This window comes from Typopeltis vanoorti, chromosome 3 (genome assembly GCF_054136105.1).
Source record: "Typopeltis vanoorti isolate ZY-2024b chromosome 3, IOZ_Tvanoo_1.0, whole genome shotgun sequence".
Classification (NCBI taxonomy): domain Eukaryota; kingdom Metazoa; phylum Arthropoda; class Arachnida; order Uropygi; family Thelyphonidae; genus Typopeltis; species Typopeltis vanoorti.
The window spans coordinates 104,320,966-104,336,425 of NC_143551.1; the positions used below are offsets into that span (position 1 = coordinate 104,320,966).

Consider the following 15,460-nt stretch of genomic DNA (forward strand, 5'->3'; position numbering starts at 1 on the left):
TTGATTTCATTTCTCTGGAATGTTTTCTACCGATCTTCTGTCACCAGGCCTGTTTGTTTTATTTAGAAGTCTTTCACAGTAATTACTCCCAATATCTAGAAGATCTTCAGTTTCAGTTTTTATGTCACTGATTCCTTTTACTGTACTTTTTCCTCTATTTATAAACTTTTTCAATAGCCTCCAGAATATTTTTTGCCTGATATTTATCTTCTGTGTTCTTAAAAAAAAAAATCCTTCCATGACTTATGTTTAGATAATTTTACACATAGCTTAGATCTCTCTTACATTTTTTCCTATATACTCAGGGCATTTGCTAACTTACCTGCATACACCATGTAGTTCTGATTTTTCTGTCCTTTCAGACAACTTCACCACAACTTCTCTACATGAAACAATGTTTTTTTCAGAGTTTGACATTGAGACTCCTCCAAGATTTGGTTTGTGTTTTCAAACTCTTTAATTTTTTCTCAAACAATATTTGTATAGTTTAATCTATCCTTCGCCTGTATGAGCTGCTTGACTTTAATTCTTTTTAGAACATAAAAAAAAAGGAAAACTTTCTAAAACTTTCTCCAGAAAACTGTCTAGAGAAAACTGCTTATCTAATCCTTAGCCATTCATGACACTAAAATGCTATAAATACAGAAACTTTTCATAGCTGGCAACATCATTAAAAATAAGTTTATCAGGTGTATATGTATATGTATTTAGTTTTAATATTTAAAATTATATGTATTTAGTTTTAATATGATGTACTTTTATTTAAAAACAGTGGTGAAAGTTACCAAGTGTTGAGGCTATCTTTTGTAGGATTAACTTACCTGGCAGCACAGTTAAATAAGAAGAATCTCGTTCTGTTCCTAATGTGTTAGACATTTCACAGCTGTATTCTCCATTATCTATGGTTTGTGTTTGAACTATAATTAATAACTGGTTGTCAGCAGTAAAAAAATGGCGTTCTGTGGCAATAAGGGTGCCGCCATCTTTAGTCCATGTTAATTTGGGTTTTGGGCTACCAGAAGCCATACATTCCAAAACAGCAGTTTCCCCAGATCGTGTTTCTTTGTTTTTCATTGGCCTAACAAAAGCTGGTGTTTCTATAAAAGAATAAAAAGGTATCAATTTAATGTTTTCATCCAAAAAAATTTTTTAAATATTCACATATATATAAAACAGTATAATATAAATGGCTTAATGCTTTATCAAGCAATAACCCTAAAAGTTTGCTATTACTTTCCATTCAGAGAGAATGCTACTTTTGCTATCATAAAAGTAGTATTCATAGAGAATGCTACTTTTATGACAGCAAAAAATCATATCCTCACAGCATTTAGAACCAGGAAGAAAATGATAACTTTGTATGGTCCGAGATAGAGGTAAGCAGAATAAGATATTTTTACTGGGATGTTGTGGTAGGTCAGGGAAACAGAAGGTGATGAGTGGGAAATTAGAGTAGCAAATTAGGTATGTAAATGCAAAGGAGCTGATTATTATGGGAGATTTAAACAATGGCAATACAGACTGGACATGGGAAAGAAATAATGATATATAGAGGCTAAATTATTGGTTGAAGTTCATTTTTAAAACTTCAATGGAATCACCATTATGGTACAATAGTGATGATATGTTATGTCAGCTGGTTTAAAAGGCTCACGCTGATTTCATCAGGAAACCAGGAAAAACAGTGAAATGTCAGCTACTGGAAGAAACTCAACATTAATATGATTCAAGACAGCCATGATCATTCAAGTAAGAAGTATTAACAGAAAAGAAGTAGAACTGGCAAAAGAATTACAGAAATATCAAGCTAAGTTGATGTAACCAAAAAAAAAAAAAAAAGACAACAGGTGAGATTTTTTGAAATAGTAACTACAAGATGTTATATTCAGGTAATGATAAGGGTAAGGATGGAGCAGCCATAGTATTCAACAGTAAACATGAAGATAATGTCAGGCATCAGGTATAGTAATGTGAGAAAATATCAAAATGGGGAATTCTGCATGTGATTCCATAGAAGGTTCTACTAGAAAAGTTGAAGGAATTTTTCAAGGCAATTGAGGTAATGAAAAGGCTGGTTTTGGTTGGAAATCTAAATAACAGAATAGGAACTGAATACCACATACATCAAAATGTTTCAGGAAAACAGGGAGAAAAAAACAATGCTAATAATAATAGTATGCAGCTGCTAGATTTTTGTTCAGGATATGGCCTACTAGTCATTAACATACTGTTCCAATATAAAGATGAATACAAATACACATGGAGAGAAGACAGATAAGAAAAAGTCTCAATGACAATGTTACTGTTGACAGTGATATCTTTCACACACTAGCTCAGGATACAAGAGTACACAGAAGATTTGAAATAGGAAGTGACTATCATTTTGTTTTGAGAAGACTAAAACTATTTTTATTTTTATACTCGGCTGGCCTGGTTGGCTGAGTGGTTAGCATATCCGCTCTCCAGCCAAAAAGCTGCAGGTCTGAATCCCACAGTGGGTATGAATGTTTGTGATTGTCTATGAAGAATACTAGTGATGGTGGTTGGAGGTAGATGACATTAGTGTAGATGATGAACGTAGTTGAGTGGTGGAGATGGACAGTTGTGGAGTAGGTGCCCTCCCTCGATGAGTCCTTGGACTCCGTGGAGGTGCTATGTAATAATAATAATAATAATAATAATAAAATACATATAAAAAACAAAAATATGTACAAAAGTTTTAAAATGACTAAAAGATGGGCAGCTTTCAGAGGTGAACTTGCAGACTCAAATATTATTCAAACAGATTCTGAAGAGAACACTGACAATTCAGTCAGGAACACGTGGTAAACTTGTATAATAATAATAATAATAATAAATTTAGTTTAATCCTTTATCCAAGTGTGTGCAAACAAAGTTTGCGCCTGAAGTATCTTCAGGACTGGGGTAAGGTGGTACAACACCAGGGTGACTCCTTGCAAAGGTGGAGCAAGCTACCAACACTCCTATCTCAGTATCTTCCATAATGCAAAACACATCTCCTTGCAGATATGTCTAATGTTATGCATTAAGGGAAGGGCCACTACCCAGACTAGCTTCGACCTTTATTGAGGTCTCTTCAGTGGGAGCCAGGCCCAAGTGGAGATACCAGTCAGAAGCATTAGCAAGGTCATCTCTACTTATAGGAGTTGCCAATTGGTGTGCCACCTTTTTAATAAATTACTCTGGATTTAGAGGAAGATGTTGAAAGTTTATTTTTCACCTGGCTACCCAGACCAGTTTTGACCTTTATTGAGGTCTGTTCAGTCTATCTGCAAGGAGATGTGTTTTGCATTATGGGAGATAATGAGATAGGAGTGTTGGTAGCTTGCTCTACCTTTGCAAGGAGTCGCCCTGGTGTTGTACCACCTTACCTCAGATACTTCCTGAAGATACTTCAGGTGTAAACTTTGTTTGCTCACACTTGGATGAAAGGATTAAACTAAATTTATTATATTCTAACCAAGTGAAAAATAAACTTCAACATCTTCCTCTAAATCCAGAGTAATTTATTAAAAAGGTGGCACACCAATTGTCAACTCCTATAGATAGAGATGACCTTGCTAATGCTTCTGATTGGTATCTCCACTTAGGCCTGGCTCCCACTGAAGAGACCTCAATAAAGGTCGAAACTAGTCTGGGTAGTGGCACTTCCCTTAATGCCTAACATTAGACATATCCGCAAGGAGATGTGTTTTGCATTATGGGAGATACTGAGATAGGAGTGTTGGTATCTTGCTCCACCTTTGCAAGGAGTCACCCTAGTGTTGTACCACCTTACCCCAGTCCTGAAGATACTTCAGGCGCAAACTTTGTTTGCTCACACTTGGATAAAAGGATTAAACTAAATTTATTATATTCTAACCAAGTGAAAAATAAACTTTCAACAGGTAAACTTGTATGCAAGATAGAAAAATCAAAACTCTATGGTGGACTCAAGAAGTTTAAGAAACAGTACTGGAAAAAAAGAAGGTTGCTAGCAAACAATTCAGCATGTCATCTGAAAGAACACAAGGAAAAATGTAAGAAAACTAAGCTATTTGTAAAAGTAGCTAAAGTCTGTAAGAATATAGAAGATAAATATCAGGAGGTTGGCAAAACAAAAATGTTCCAAAAGCTTAGAAATGGGAAAAAGTGCTGTAAAAAAAATTACAGATAAAAAAGGTGGCAAAAATCAAGGATAAAAATAATTCTGAATATCTGGAGTTGGCCTACCCCTAACAGTTGTGGAGCCCAGAACAAGAGTACAAATGGAGGTCCATACACTATATGTCTAAATATTTAAAAATTATAAATCAAGTTAACAAACTATTAAATTAAATGTTTAGCATATGTTAACAGAAATTCATGATTTTTCTCTCAGTTTTAGAATGAGCAGTGACTTAACATAATCCATAAAAGTCTTATCCTCCTACTTTCACAAATATACCTTCAGAATGATAAAATAATCAAAAAGTTCTTGAATATCACTCAAGCAGTAGTGACCTTTCTACCCAACACCTTATTCCATGCTACAGCTGCAAGCTGTCTCCTGAGCTTCTCATAATCACCAGCCTTGTAGGTCCACATATACCCTTTCCTCACATGGCTGGAAACCACCCAGGTAATCACTTCATGGTCAATCTCATGAAGTAAAGGGAGATTTGACACATCATTTATTATGACATCCTCTGATGAGATGATCAAATTCAAAAACTTCAATCCTTGTGAACTGTGATATATACTGTCTGAGATAGTTATCCCTCAAAAACTACAGAAATTCATTTCTTTACTTCCAGTTGGATACTTTCCTCTAATCATATATGAATGTAAATGGCTGCTGGTCAACCACCCATATACAGTTTTGCTCCAAACTCGACAATCAAACCTCTCATTCTATGCCTTCATTCACGACACCTCTGCTTTTTGGACAGTCATTGCCATACTGTTTTCCCTCTAAAGTGCGGGGTCCAGGGCAGTGGTGGCTGGTGAAATTTTAAGTGGAGGTGCTGCCTATACAAAATTAAAAAAAAATAATAATTATTTTTTTCCTAATAAGTAACCAATTTATTAATAAATAAATCTGTAGATTTATTTATTAATAAATTGAGGTAGTTATTCCTCAAAAACTACAGAAATTAATTTCTTTACTTCCAGTTGGACACTTTCCTCTAATCATATAATGAATGTGAATGGCTGCTGGTCAACACCCATATACAGTTCAGCTTCAAACTCAACGAACTAACTTCTCATTCTATGTCTTCATGATAAATAAATTAATTAATAAATAAATCTACAAATTTATTTATTTACTATTAATAAATGTAATTAAATAATTATATTTATTAATATAATAAATATATAATTAAATAAATAATTATATATAAAAATATTAATAAATTGGTTACTAATTAGGAAAAAAATAATATATATATTTTTATTTTGTATAGGCAGCACCCCCACTTAAAATTTCACCAGCCGCCACTGGTCCAGGGCTAAAGCCCCTGTTGCCAGGGCCTAAGGGCAGTACTGATCTGGAGTCATCACCTTGAAAGGTTGTTAAATGAAACAAGAAGTGATAGAACAGTGGCAAAAATATTCAAGAGAAATCAGGTGTGCATATCAAACATTGTGGTAGAAAAAGTCATCAGAAACCTGAAATATGCTTGGCTTCTGACTAGGACTACATAATTCAGTAGTTGGGTGAGAGAGAGAAAGAGAGGGAGGGGAGGGAGAAAGAGTACAAAAGTGAACAAGTTTAAGGAGTATTAAAGGAGACTGTGTGATGCCTAAAATGTAAGATTACTATGAAATCTTAACAAAATTGCAATGACATTTTAAGACTTCACAGTTCTGTTGTGGTAATAACAATACATCCGATTAAGGTAGCAAGCTATATTTTTATAACTAAAATTTTCTTATGCATTACTATAGCCTATAATGATATATACAGATACATATACTGATAACCAGACAAAAAAAAAAAAAAAAAAAAAAAAAAACTTACCAAGAACTGTTAGTGTAGCATTTGCAATGACAACTCCAGCTGCATTTTGAGCTGTGCAACTGTATGTTCCCATGTCACTAACTTTTACGCTGACTATAAAAAACACATCGTCACTAGGCATTACATGCATTCTTCTTTCACGAGCAGCTGGAAAATCATCACCACCATCTTTTTGCCAAGCAACTTCTGGAGCAGGTTGACCTTTTGCAGCACATTCTAGCCTGGCTGTGCTGCCAGCTTTAACAGTAATATCAGTTGGGGTTTTTGTGAATACTGGGAAAACTAAGAAAATATAAATTAATGTCAATAAATTATAAAAAGATACAATATCTGAGCATAGTTATAAGCATGTAATTATACTGCATACTTATATATGTTAATAAAATCTAAAGTAAATTATCATTCTTTTTATATTAAATTCTTTTCATATTAAACACTAATACAGCTAATGAAAACAGATGGGATTAGCTATTAAAGAAACTATTCAGATGATATTCTTAATGGCTATCAATAGCTTTTTTCATGGATTCTTCATCATTCCTGATGAATAATACATACCTCAAGAGATATGTATACAGGATATTATTATTATTATTACAGGAGCATCTCCAGTGACTTATCTTATGAGTCATATTTCATCTTTCAGCCTATTATTAATTAAAATAACCTTTGGCCTACTGGCATGGGGGCCCAACGTAAGCTTTCCATCAAATCCTTCAGAAAAAAATTTGACAGCTTCCTACCAAATTTTTTCCAAGATCTGTTATTTGTCCGATGTTCACTGTTCTCAGATCTTACATTTTATTGTTCTAAGGCATTATGTAAAAACATCAATCGATCCATCTAAATCATAATCTTCAGTTGGTCTTTCTTGCTATCAAACATTGTTCTGCTCTCTTTCCTTCTTTCCCCCATTCTGTTTATGTGATCATACTATCTTAGATTAGCTCTACACATCTCTGTTCTTAAATACTAACAAAACAATATCCAGTTCCTTTCTAATATTTTCATTTTTAATATGATTCAGCCACTGATGCCATCTGTTAACTCTATCTTATTTTATTCAGAAATCTCATATCTGGTCTAGTGAACTTTTTTTACTTTTAACTTAACTCTCAGGTCCATAAATAAAAAATAAATGAAAAGTCCAAATAAATAAATAAATTAAATTAAATTAAATTAAAGTAATAAAAATAGGGAAAAGAAATCCTTAGTTCAACCATGGCACGAACATACCATACAGGTATAACCTTTTGTGGGGTGGAGTCACATAAAAAACATACCCTAAAATAGGGTAAATTTATTTTTAAAAAATTTATTAGTAGAAAAATAATTATATGGAAAGTGAAGAATCAAACATTTGAACAACCTTTTCTGGATTTGCAAAACTAAATATAGATCCTTGTCATTGGGATACACTAAGAATTACTATTTAAGTTTTGTAGATCTGGAAGAAAGATAGACAAATCTGGATAAGGGTTTGGGAAATTTTGAGTGATTGCTGCAGTCTGTTCTTGTTGGTGGTGGTGAGAGAGAGAGAGAGAGAGAGAGAGAGAGATGGCTCTGGATAATGAATTTGGGGCAGCAAGGTTTAGAGAGATGGATGCAAGAATGACAGAGAAATTATGACAGAGAGAAAAAAAAGAGTGAAGGAGAGGATGAGAGTAAGGAACAGAGAATCGAAGAGTGGTCAGAGTGAAGAGAAGATAAAGGTGTAACAAAGAGTTCAGTAACTAGAGTGAAGAAAAATAGTGTAGGTGGATGGCCTTAGAGAGACTGCCCAGATCCACGTTGCTTGAGAGAAGAGTTTCCTGCTTCCAGAAAGGAGCTTCTCAGTTCGAGACGTCGCTAGAGAGAGACTACTTAAAGGCCGCAGACAAGGTTTCAAATTGCTGAAAAAGAAGAGTTCCAATTGCTGGAGAAAAGTTTCCAGGCCAGGTTAATGTCAGCCATTCACCAGTGTGTTGTGTTTTCATTACAATTTGATGAATCAGATGACTTCACTGATATTGCTCATTTAATGGTATTTATGCGCATGATATTTCAAGATTATTCAAGTAAAGAAGAACTTTTGAAATTATACCATTATTGGGAAGGACTAGGGGAGAAGACATTTTTTCGGCATTTGATGAATTTGTGAAACAACACAAACTTTTGCTTTTTAAACTTGTGTCTATTACTACTGATGGTGCTCCTGCAATGATAAGTAATAAATCAGGCTTCATTTCATTATGTAAAAACAATGACAAATATCCAGATTTTTTAACCAACAAGTACTGTGTAGTAAAAGATTAAACACAAAAGATGTTTTGGATATTACATTTAAAATTGTAAATTCTGTTCGAGGAAAAGCCCTGCAACGGTGGTTATTTAAATTACAGGCAGATGATGATAGGGAACTTCTGTTGTACAATAATGTTCGCTGGCTCAGCAGAAGTCAATTTTTAGAAAGATTTCTTGTATTAATTAACAATATAAAAAATTTTCTTGATGAAAAAGGAGATATTTATCCACAATTGAGTGATAAAAGATGGTTGTTACACTTATCATTTTTAGTAGATTTCTGTACGAAATGAAGCAATTTAAATTTAGAGTTACAAGGTAGAAATAAAAATTTAATTGACATGTTAAGTTCAATAAAAACTTTCCAACAATACTTACTTTTATTAAAGAAAAATATAAATGACCGCAAATTTAGACATCTATTTTTTGAACAAAATCAAGAAAGGCTTCGCTATGATTTAAAAGAATTTATTCGTGAAATAGAATTAGTTGAGGAAAAAATAAATTCAAGATTTAAAGATTTTAATAAAACTGAAATGATTGTATCTTTTATCAATAATCCATTTCAAGAAAACTTGAACATCACAGAAATTTTAAATAAAATTAGCGGGCTGTTTGATATAAACCAAGCTGAAGTAGAACTTGAGATAATAAACATTCAGAATAGTTTACATTTAAAATCAATAAACAATGAAGTCATTTGGAAGTATGCACATGAAAAATTCCCAACATTAACTGATATTGCGCAAAAATTTCTGTCGTGTTTCGGATCGACATACTTGTCAGAATCCGCTTTTTCAAATATGACATCATAAAAAATCAATTAAGAAACCAAATTACAAATTATCATTTGGATGATTGTCTGAAATTGGCCACTTCTTCATATCAACTTGACTATGAAAATATTGCGAGGTCCAAACAATGCCAAATTTCACATTAACTTTCTTTTTTTTAATCAACCAGCATTTCTTGTAACTTGTGAGTTTGTAATCAATCTGTTGTTTTTTCTAACTTTGGTTTTCCAAAATAGAGAAATAAATATTTTACTCCAATATATTTGTTGTTGTTTTTTTGTTGTATTAAAATAATTAAAAGTGATAAATAAATTTTTAAATACACAAATAAAATTTTTAGTTGTGTATTTTTTTTAGTTGTTTATTTTTAGTTGTTTATTTGTGCATAATCAGATATCAGGTTGGGGGGAACGTGATCTATATAAGAGAGTAGATCGCCGAATAACTTATATATAAGAGAGTAGATCGCCGAATAACTTATATATAAGAGAGTAGATCGCCGAATAACTTTTTATAGAAAAGTAGCTCGCGTAGTGAAAAAGGTTGAACACCACTGTAGTATACTATCATCTGCAAAAAATGAATAGGGTTTAAGGACAGTGAGGAAAAGTAATTCATGTACAGAGCATATGTAACAGAACAGTGTCCTGATACATTCCTGCATTGATATAGAAATCTGAAGAGGGAAAATCCGTCTACCTTTAGCATGACTAGAATGGCTTATCTCCAGAGGTGGCAAGTGCAAGCTGTGTCAATGAATTCAAGAAGATGTATAATAGTTGGTGTGGGTGATGTGTAGCCTCTCTCTAAGTGAATCTCTGGAGGTCCATAATGATAAGTACATGCAGTAACTAGAGAGTAAACTGGCTACTGTGAATTACCTTCCACCCAATTAGAAAAGGTGGAAGTTAATTCACATATGATGGCAGTTTGCTGAGTAACCATCTATGCCAGATATCAAATGGCATGGAAATGTCATGTGAAATAGTACAGGTTTCTGCAAACCTTTCATTGGCATGTGTTTAATGTGGATAATGCAGGTTAGAAATATAGAGTGACAGACTCTGTACTGGTGGTTATTGATTAACTGGAGGTTCTAAGTGATGAAAAAATTAAATATTAATGATATCCATTATTTATATAGTGGCAGTTTGTAATGAGGTAAGAGCAATAGGTTGATCCTTTTGATTGCATACTTCTCTATTTTTTTTTTTTTTGAATAGACTGAATATTATTATTATTATGTGGCACCTCCAGGGAGCCCAAGGACTCATCAAAGGAGGACACCTACTCTACATCTCTCTCCACCACTCATTCCACCAACTACATCAATGCCATCTATCACCTGTGACCACCTCTAGTACTTCCACAGACAATCACAAACATCCATGCCCACAGCGGGATTCGAACCAGCAGCCTTTTTGCTGGAGAGCGGATAAGTTAACTGCTCGGCCAACCAGGCCGGCAAATGAGCTTGCTTCTATGGTAGGTGCCAACTAAGTATAATAATGAAAAGAGTTGATATACAACTTCCAAGCATTGGGGGGGGGGGGTACCATAAGGACCAGAAGACTTTTGAATATTTAGGTTATTTAAGATTTTCTTGCCTTTCATGAGGCCTAGAAGGAGTGGAACACAATATTTCTGGTATAGAGATTAGTTTTTCTTTAGTCCTCTATGCAGGAGCTGGAGGAAAGAATGATGCTGGTAACTCTTGTCTTTAGATATCATTACACTTGCATCATAAAGATAAGTGGATGTCTACATGGACAGAAGTTGGTCTTTTGTCATTTGCCTTTGCAAGGGATTAGAAGGCTGTCATTTATACAAGAGTTGGATATTTCTTGTTTTTTACCTTTTAAAGTCATATTTAGATTTTTTAAATGATTATTTTGTAATTGTGGAATGCTTTAGTATAGACTGAGAATGAAGGTAGAGTTTTTGACATATACTTCCCCCCCCCCCCTCCCCTTGACTACCTTGGCAGCACTTCACATAAAGCAAAGGCATGGATGCTTGATAGGCATCTATGTAGGTATTCCAACAAGGATAATTTCTATAACTCAATCAGAGTAAGCATTTGGATCTGGAGAATGGAAACAGTACTATATGAAAAGAAGTACCAGAGGTCATCGTATTTAGTGCTGTTGTGATGCAAAATTATGTGAATTTTAGCAAGAAATGATGTGATTTATAAAGTATATGCTTGCAAACTGGCTAAATCTACAGATATCTCAGTTATAAATAAAAACCTTTGCAATCACTCTTGTAGTCTATAATTACAGACTAGTCTACATCTGCACTTGTTCAAAGTATTAGAGAAATTAGTTAGGACTAATGGTTCGAATGGATCTGAAAAGGAGAATGAGTTCTTACTTTATATTTATGAACATATGACAAATGTAAAGAATAAGGATGACTCATATATGGTGATTTTTTGGACCTTGCAGGGCATATTTGATACATATCTATGTGGCATGCTGTTGTTTAAGGAGAAAAACAGCACATTGGTTGTCTGAAATATACCAACAAGTTATGTTTAGGGACAATGTCTCAGAAAAGGAAGGTAACCAGTAGCATGCCCAAGGATTATGTTCTTGGAACACTACTGTTCAACTTATTCGTTCATGATATTTCATATACTGTAACAGGGGATATTCAACTGCTTGCTGCTTATGCTAAGTTGAGGAGAATTATAAGATGTGATGCAGATGTTGACAGTAACAGATTATGTTCCTTAGAGGCCCTAGGTGCAATTTTGTTATAAGGCCCTTTATGTAAAAGTGTTTTTTTATATTAAAAAAGACAATAAAATCTTTAAATAATAACAAGTTTTTTCTTTATTTATAATTATTTATTTAATTTGTCTAGTTAGTATTACAACTTACAATATTACCTTTCGTACTTTTAAATCTGCAAATTGATCGATAATGTTATCATAATTTAACATATTAACTATATCATTTTCTATAAACATTATAGATAAATCATTTAAATGAGTCTGCCCTAAACTATTTCTGAGTAATTTTTTATTCTTTTTAAGACTAAAAAAAGAATGTTCACCACTAGCATTGCTTATTGGTAAAGTCAAAAAAATTTTTAAGATTGTCTCTACATTAGTAAATGTACTTTGCAAACCATCTATTAAAGGGGGGTGCTTAAGGGTCAAAGCTGTATAACTGAGAGGAGACCTCCACATAGCCTTTAAAGGAATGCGGAGAACCGACCAGGGCTTCTGACCTAATGTCCAATCCTCACCTTCTCGTGGTGCACCCTGTTGGGTATCTACTTTGATACTGAACGAACGAGGATGGGCTGGCAATTTGGGATTTAGCCGACCAAATTGTATTCTTATTGGTTAAACCAAAATAAAAAATGATGGTACAACATGACAAAATTTCATGCCGGCTGGGGCGTCGCCCGGTTAAACAAGGCCCCCGTTGTTTTTGCCAGGGAACCAGGGCGAACAGCGAAAAGTCAGCTACTGGAACAAATCTGAAAACAAACCCCAACTCAACATCACCAGAGTTAAAGATCGGTACTATCAACGTAAGAAGCCTGAATGGCAAAGAAATGGAGTTAGCTGAGGAATTAGATAAGTACCAGATCGACATAATAGGGGTGACTGAAACAAAAAAGACCAAAACTGGTGAGATCTTTCTGAGCAATAAATACAAAATGTTATATTCAGGCAATAACAATCAAGGAAAAGAAGGAGTAGCCATAGTATTCAACACAAAATACGAGGCTAATCTTCTTGAATGGCAGTCAGTCTCAAGTAGAGTAATGTGGGCAAATATCCGAATGGGGAACTGGACAATGAGACTTATTTGTGCCTATGGTCCCACAGAAGGCTCTACTAAGGTAGAAGTGGAGGAATTTTTTGAGGCTTTAGAAAAAGCAACTGACACAATGAAAAAGGAAAAGTTGGTCCTTGTTGGGGATCTAAATAGTAGAGTAGGAAATGATTGTGAGACATACAAAAATATTTTGGGAAAATTTGGAGAAAAGAGCAAAGCTAATAATAATGGCAAATATCTGTTGGATTTCTGCTCAGGACATGGACTGGTTATTACTAACACCATGTTCCAACATAAAAATGTGCACAAATTCACATGGAGAGAAGAGGCTAGGAATAAGAAAAGTCTCATTGACTATGTTATTGTTGATAGTGATGTTTTCTCCCTGGTGCAGGACACCAGAGTGTACAGAGGATTTGAAATTGGAAGTGATCACTATTTAGTCTTGAGCAGGATAAAATTGAATTTCATATTGAAAAGAATAACATGTAAGAAAGTTTTAAAGCGAATAAAAGTTGAGCAGCTCTCAGATGTAAACTGTAGACTAAAATACAGAAATATTATTGAAAAGAAAATGAAAGAGTTTGAGAACAGGAATCAAACCTTGGAGATTCAGTGGCAAACTCTGAAGGAAACATTGATTGATTCTGCCAGAGAGGCATGTGGTGAGGTTGTGTGCAAAGATAAAAAAATCAGAACTCCCTGGTGGACACAGGAAGTTAAAGAGGCAGTGAAGGAAAAGAAGAAAGCATATCAAAAGTTCCTGGCAAATAAGTCAGCTTTTACTCTTACAGAATACAGAGACAAATGTAAGAAAGCTAAACAGTGTGTAAAACTAGCTAAACAAAAGTCATGGGAGGACTTTGGCAAGAATATAGAAAATAAATATCAAGAAGGTGGCAAAATATTCTGGAGGTTGTTGAAGAAGCTTAGGAATGGAGGAAAGAGTGCTGTAAAAGGAATTAGAGATGATAAAGGTGAAATGAAAACAGGAGAAAAAGATATCCTTGAAGTATGGAGTAATTACTTTGAAAAACTGCTAAATGAAACAAGCAGTGATGACAGCACAGTGATAAAAAACACTGACCAGGCATGCAGTCAGGAATACATATCCATACTTGAAGTAGAAAAAGCCATCAAAGGCTTGAAATGTGGAAAGGCAGCAGGAGTAGATGATATTCGACCAGAAATGCTGAAGTATGGTGGTATAAGAGTCTTACAGTGGCTGCACTGCATAGTTCAGAAAGCCTGGACAGAGGGACAAATTCCTGATGATTGGAGTAGAGCTCTCATAGTACCCATATATAAAAAGGGAAATAAAACTGAATGTGAGAATTACAGAGGTATTTCCCTACTGAGTGTTCCTGGCAAGATCTATGCAAGTATACTTGAGAAACGGTTGAGAATAATTGTGGAAGAAAAGCTTGGTGAAGAACAAGCTGGATTCATGCCAAATAGAGGCTGTCAGGATCAGATCTTCACTTTACGACAAATAGTCGAGAAAGCATGGGAATATAACAAAGATCTGTATTTAAGTTTTGTTGATTTGGAAAAGGCATATGACAAGGTGCCAAGAGAGAAGCTATTCAATACGCTGCAGTTATATGGTGTCAATGGGGCATTATATCAAGCAATACTTAGTCTGTATTTGAGTTGTGAGTCAGCAGTTAGAATTGAAGGAAGTACAGGAAGATGGTTTAATATTAAATCTGGTGTGAGACAAGGATGTACATTATCCCCTCTGTTATTCATTATCTATATGGATCACATTATGAAGGAATGTGGTATTAAACCTGATATCAAAATTGGAGATGTTAATGTCAGCTCTTTGCTTTATGCGGATGATGTTATACTTCTAAATAAATCCGCTACAAGTCTGCAAGATTCTCTGACTAAATTGAATAGCTGTTGTAATAGATATGGTATGAAGGTTAGCAATAAAAAGACAAAGACAATGAAAATAGGCAGAATCATTGAAAATGTCAACTGTGTTGTGAATGGAGAACCTGTGGAACAAGTAAAACATTTTAGCTACTTGGGCACAATTTTTACTGAAGATGGTAAACTAAATATAGAAATAGACAACAGAATCAGCAAAGCTGGTATCGTGGGAAGTCAATTGAATAAATTCATATGGAATAAGAAAGAAATTAGTCGGAACACTAAATTAGCTGTATACAAAACTGTGTTCAAACCAATTTTAACTTATGGATCTGAGAGCTGGGTCAGAAGTAAAACACTTGACCAAAGACTAGAGACCGCAGATATGAGAGTTCTGAGAAAGATTAGAGGCGTGAACAGATGGCAACAATGGCAATATCATATTAAAAATGAGGATATTAGGAAAGAACTTGACATTGTCAGCATCCAGGAATGCGTTAGCAGAGCTAATCTCAGATGGTATGGTCACTTAAATAGAATGGGAGAGGAAAGATTAGCAAAACAAGTGTTCTCTGCCAGGTTGGCAGGAAAACGACCCAGAGGAAGACCAAGATATAGGTGGATTGATACGGTACAAAGTGCCTTAGACGATAGAAATATAAGATCTGATAATGTTGGAGTCTTGACAAGTAACAGAC

The 15,460-nt window shown here is 34.4% G+C and overlaps 1 protein-coding gene across 1 annotated transcript in view; it reads right to left on the reverse strand.

Annotated features, from left to right (window-relative positions):
• LOC150108437 (uncharacterized) overlaps positions 1-15,460 on the reverse strand; it is a 189,245-nt gene that overhangs the window by 23,078 nt on the left and 150,707 nt on the right. The window contains exons 15-16 of the mRNA XM_090390779.1: positions 6,005-6,286; positions 822-1,097 (exon numbers count right to left, since the gene is read on the reverse strand). Coding sequence (XP_090246905.1) covers positions 822-1,097; positions 6,005-6,286 — 558 coding nt within the window. The remainder of the gene's footprint in view (positions 1-821; positions 1,098-6,004; positions 6,287-15,460) is intronic.